The sequence below is a fragment of the Stegastes partitus genome, unplaced genomic scaffold (genome assembly GCF_000690725.1).
Source record: "Stegastes partitus isolate 25-593 unplaced genomic scaffold, Stegastes_partitus-1.0.2 Scaffold1062, whole genome shotgun sequence".
Classification (NCBI taxonomy): domain Eukaryota; kingdom Metazoa; phylum Chordata; class Actinopteri; family Pomacentridae; genus Stegastes; species Stegastes partitus.
Window position 1 is genome coordinate 139365 of NW_007578793.1, and position 5906 is coordinate 145270.

The 5906-nt window shown below is 47.7% G+C and overlaps 1 protein-coding gene across 1 annotated transcript in view; it reads left to right on the forward strand.

Moving 5' to 3' along the window:
* The window catches only part of LOC103367561 (melanoma receptor tyrosine-protein kinase-like), a 55569-nt gene that overhangs the window by 25278 nt on the left and 24385 nt on the right, over window positions 1-5906 (forward strand). The window contains exons 4-8 of the mRNA XM_008295640.1: window positions 1382-1516; window positions 1586-1654; window positions 2738-2856; window positions 5050-5191; window positions 5772-5885. Coding sequence (XP_008293862.1) covers window positions 1382-1516; window positions 1586-1654; window positions 2738-2856; window positions 5050-5191; window positions 5772-5885 — 579 coding nt within the window. The remainder of the gene's footprint in view (window positions 1-1381; window positions 1517-1585; window positions 1655-2737; window positions 2857-5049; window positions 5192-5771; window positions 5886-5906) is intronic.

Genomic DNA, 5906 nt, shown 5'->3' on the forward strand with positions numbered 1-5906 from the left:
GCTGTTACCAGTAAATACACAGATCCCTTCTGTTACCAGTAAATACACAGATCCCTTCTGTTACCAGTAAATACACAGAGCCCTGCTGTTACCAGCAAATACACAGAGCCCTTCTGTTACCAGTAAATACACAGATCCGCTGGATGGAGGGACTGCAGGGTGGAGCTCCCAGTAATCGCATCAATCCAGCGCAGTTCTACGTCTCCTGGGAATCTGAGCAAACATCATTTTTCAGAGCGCAGAACAGAATCTTATGTCCTTCAAAGCACCGGGGGGCTCTGGGTTTCCCTGAACTCCCCACGTCACAGAGAAGTATTACAAAATCACTCAGAGGTTCTTGTAAACGAGCAACGGGCCAGATGAACGGCTGGCCTCTGAGCAGGACTCAAACTCTCCACATGTGCAACGTGTCGGCTGTTTGCTGGGAGACCTGCAGGGTTTTATAGGTTTTCATGACTCTCTTCAGCGCTCGTCAGGTTCTGCTTCATTTAAGTTTACGAGGCGGCGGGTGGAGCTGCAACACCATTAAAGCTCTTCAGTCAACAGCAGGCTGCAGGAAATAGACCGCACCCAGGAGCTCTGGGTGGCAGCCTGGACTGATTGATCAGAGTGAATCCGCTGCTGTTCCACCTGGAAGTTGGGCTGCAGCTCAGAGAACGTGTCAATAAGGAAGAAATGGTTTGATTCAGAAAGTCCTGAAAGTCCATCCAGCTTCTGGTACAGCTCGGTAGACAAACTCCACCTGGAGGCCGAGACAATCAACCCGGATGTTTTTATTGATCTGACGTTAACATAATCCAGAATTACACAACAGTCTCCAACATGACTTCAGATGTTCTCACGTGACTCGAGAATTGATCATAAATGACTTAAGTGGTTTAAAACATGTCCACAGTGACTCAAAATTGTCCAAAATGATTTTTAAACATTTTCCAAAATGACAAAAAGTTGTCGTAAATATAAAAACAAACTCCAAAATGACTCGAGATGTTCTTAAGTGACACAAAATTGGTTCTTCATGACTCAAAATTTGTCTAAATTGACTCAAAATGTTCTCAAAATGTTAGAAAAAGATCTAAAATGACTCGAAATCTAACCTGAGTGACTGAAAATGTGTCCACAGTGACTCAAAATTTGCCTTAAATGGCAAATAAAAATCCAAAATTTGCTCACAATGGAGCAAAATTGTGCTAAACTGCAAAATCAATCTCCAGAACGACCCGAACCCTTCACAGCTCCACATCAGCCAACCACGACTGGCCACGTGTCGCTGGCGACTCGAGGTTTGTCCTGATGACAGCACACTGTGGGAGTGACTCAGCGTGTCCTGATGACAGCACACTGTGGGAGTGACTCAGCGTGTCCTGTCTGTCTCCTGCAGAGATCCTGAAAGGAGGCGTGAAGATGGCCCACAACCCCCTGCTGTGCAACGTGGAGAGCGTGCGGTGGGGCGACCTGCTGGACGGGGACAGTCAGCCCAGCATGCTGCTGAAGCTGGACGCCGTCGCCTCCCACTGTACGTACGGCCAGCCCGCTGCTGTGTGGCCTGCTGAGGCTGCAGCTCTGATCACTGTTGTGTTTGCAGGTGAGAAGTGCCACTCCAGCTGTGTGAACGGATCGTGCTGGGCGGCGGGACCGGACCACTGCCAGACATGTAACTCCCTCTGCTGGTCCTTCAGCGCCTCCGAGAACTTTAACCTTCTGAACCCCACAGACCTCCTCATGTTAACTTTAAAACACCTGGCGACGCGCCGTTTGATCTGGAACGTGATCCGAACTCTGATATCCTCTTAAAACCTGAAATCAGGTCCAGCAACACCAGAACATGTTCCCTCCTGGTTCCAACTTCTACAGCCGATGAGCAGAGCAGAGAGGAGAAGTCTGGAGACACGGAGACAGTCCAACATCTGCAGGACGAGGAGACCACAGGAGCACAGAGACGACGTAAACCAGACATAAAACGACAAGAAACAAGACAGAGAGACAGAAGAGACACAAAACAACCACAAAACGAGACTCAGTGACTCAGAATGACAAACGAGACCAAAAGAAGACAGAAGACGAGAAAAACTAGACACAAAACGACACCAATGACACACAAAGTGACACAAACACGACAAATTCAAACAACTAGACTGAAAAACATTGAAAAATAGACACTGAACAGCCCAAATAACACAAAAATTACACAAACTAGACAGAGAACAACAAAAATGTGACACAAAGTGACCACAAAGAGGCAAAAGCGTCCCAGAAAATAGCAAAAACGAGACACAATGACAAAAAAATAGACAAGAGAAGGAAAAAACAACACAAATGAGACACAAACGACAAAAATGAGACGACAAAGAGACTCAAACCAACGTAAACGAGACATCAAGTGACCAATAGAGGCAGAAGAGCTGAGATGCCATCAGACTGTGAGTAGTTCAGCATCTCCAGGACCTGGAGACGTCGCCTTCAGTGTGAATCATGATCAGAGAAACGTTCCTCCTCTCTGGTCTCCATGGTTCTGAGTCCTGCTGACAGGAGACGTCTCTGAGTTCTCTCCTCCTCCTCCATGTTCTGGTTCGTCAGAGCTGCAGGAGAAACATGAAGCTCAGTGAAGGACTCGGGGTTCAGACGGTTAAAACCTCTTGGCTTCCTTCCTCCTCTGCACCTTTTTCATTCCAGCTTGTTGGTTGTCAGATAAAGTGTCCAGCAAATAGCCAGAGTCTCCCGTTTGTGTTCCTTGCAGTTACCAAGCTGCTGTGTGCGGAGCAGTGCAGCAGAAGGTGCCGAGGTCCGAAACCCATCGACTGCTGCAACGAGCACTGTGCTGCCGGCTGCACCGGACCGCGGGCCACCGACTGCCTGGTCAGTGATCTCCCCCTCTGGATGCTCTGCACCAGACAAAGCAGGAGCTCCCAGTGACCTGCAGCAGCCTGAGAAACACAAGCGTGATCCAGAATCACGCCGACTGGTCCGCTGACTCTGGATGGGCCAAACAGAACTCAAAAATGGTTTTAAATGGCAAAGATGTGTCAGAAATGACTCAGCGTTTATCCAGAATGACGCAGATTCGTCCTAAATGACCAAAGAAAAGCCTGAACTGCTTTTCTTGTAGTTTTTCATGAGTCAACACGTGTCCTGTCTTGGCATAAATAATCTAAACGTGTGAGAAGACAAACAGAAGCTGGAGGCCACAGCAGAGCTGCAGCGTCTACACCAGCAGCCTCCAACCTGTTCTGCACCACAGACCAGTTACAAGCAGGAAACATTTCCTCAGACCGTCGCCGTGCAAAAAAGAAAAAAATGTCCTAAACGAGGCCACCACGCCGTGCTTCATCATGACGCTGCCACCGCCGTGCTTCATCGTGACGCTGCCACCGCCGTGCTTCATCNTGTGTGTGTGTGTGTGTGTTATCTCTCCGTCCATCTCTTGCAAGTTGTGAAACATAAATTCTCGGCTTCTCCCTGGGCTCTGATTGGCTGCTGCTCCCTGAACTCTGATTGGCTGCTGCTCTGATTGTGATCTGGCTCTTCAGTGGAAGTGAAGAAACTCTGCCAGCGGGTTTCTGGTCTTGCAGAGATGAAGCGGCCCGGCGTGGAGCTTCCTGTTCGGAGCAGAACAGCTTCAGCAGCCGGTTCTGAGAGCGTTTGTGTGTCCTGATGGAACGTGTTCCAGCGTAACCGTGATGGATGACGAAACAAAACAAACCGACCAAGAGTTCAGCGGCGAGCTTTGGTTCCTGGAAAGAAGGACTCTTCAGGGTGGAACATCTCAGTGGCTGCAGGGTTCTACAGGTTCTGCTGGTTTCTGACGCTCTTGTGTCGGTCCAACCTCAAGTCTGTGAGGCAGCCCAGAGAATCAGCATCAGAACCTCCAGAACCAGCGTTCTGTAGGAGCTGTCGCTGTTCTGAGCCGATCTCAAAGATGGAGGCATTTTTTACTGATCAGTATCGAACCTCAGCCCGTTATTGTGATTCAGAAGCTCTTTCTGCTTGGAGGTCCTGAACCTCCTCAGAGTCTCTGTCATGGTCCCGCTGCTGCTAAACTCCCACAATGCTCTCTGCTGCCACCAGGAGCTGTAGTCTGTAGACGCCTCCTCTGGTCTCCACAGGATTAGACAGTGAGAGGCTCCACCTGGTGGAACAACACGACACTAAGGGACACAAAAGCACAAAAAATTAGACATAAAGTAATAAAAAGGACATAAAACAACACAAGCATGAAACAAAACGACACACGAGACACAAAACAGCAAAAGTGAGACACAAACGAGACAAAATGACAATAAGACAAAAAAACTACAAAATCTAGACACAAAGTGATGAAAACAACACAAACTAGACACAGAACAACAAAAACTACACAAACTAGACACAGAACAACACAATATAAACACTTGGGTTTCAGGCTACATTTCTTCCGGGACGTCTCTCCTCCCAAAGAACAAAAGGAAAACGTGAAAGCAGAAGATGATTTAAAAGCCAAACCAAAGCGCTGCAGCTTCCCAGTAACTGCTGCAGGAACACCTGAGGGCTGAACTACGAAGACCAGCAGGTCATCAGGTATGTTGCCTGAAGTCAGAGCTCTCACTGTCAGGATGCTGTGGAGTTAGGTCTCCATGGCAACTGATGCTGTGGAGTTAGGTCTCCATGGTAACTGATGCTGTGGAGNCTAGATTTTAGATTTTTAATTCATTGACATTATTTTATAAAAATGCATTTTTACCTTGAAATCAGAGTCTTTTGTGAACTCTTGTGGTGAGCAGCACTAATGACTGAATGCTTTGTATAGACTCTGTATGTAGTTAAACAGTGATGCTGCACGGATTCTTCTCTCAGTAAAATCTTCTAAATAAACCAAATCTTGTAAAAGCACAGGTCTGAATGTGTGGATGCTCCACTGCAGTGCAACGTGCAGCTGGTCGTAGTTTCACCTTCAGTAAAAACCCCTTCACACCCTCCCAGCTGCTACATTCAGGTCAAAGCTCCAGTCTCCAGCTTCCTGTTTGTGACAAACTGTTGCTCTCTAACACTCCCACTCTGTCTCTGCTTTTCCAGGCCTGCAGGGCCTTCAATGATGATGGAACATGTAAAGACACGTGTCCTCCTCTTAAACTCTACGACCCCAAAACCCACCAGGTGGTCGACAACCCCAACGCCAAGTTCACCTTCGGGGCGACCTGCGTCAAGGCCTGCCCACGTACGGACGTTTAACCATCTCAGCTGATGAGATTATCTGTCATCGTATCATCCAGGCCCACTGGTCTCCTCTGAAGCTTTGACTACATGTGAAAGTAACACCCATGTGATTTAGCTGGACAGTTAGCTCTGGTTTAGCCCTGAAAGTCCACCCTTAAATGGAGCTAAAAGGCATTACCAGGTGCAAACCACAGCTAACAGGAGCTAACAGAAGCTAGCTGTACTTTAAGGGTGAAGTTGATTATCCTCCAAATACTACATTATACAAGGAACACTATTGTAAATGTGACCGTCGGCCTTTTTCCTTTGTCTGAGTTTAGGTTCAAAGAGTACAGATAAGGAAACAACAGCAGTTCACAAAATTCACTAAATCTTAACCTTAACGTACGATTTTAATCCTTGAAATGAGGTTACAGAAATGCAAACTGTTGCTCTGAGAGGAACCGAATGATCCAACCAGTGACTGATTACTTGTTAGTTTCATGTGGATGAACTTCTTTCAGCTGCATGTTGCCTAATGAAGCAGCTCTTTGGTCTCAGTAGAACCGGATCTAACCCTGTGCTGGTTCTGCTCGGTGCAGATAACTACGTGGTGACAGACGGCTCATGTGTTCGGACCTGCGGCGCTGGGATGTACGAGGTGGAGGAGCATGGAGTGCAGCGCTGCAGACCCTGTGATGGAGCCTGTCCTAAAGGTAGGAACACACCTGTCCTAA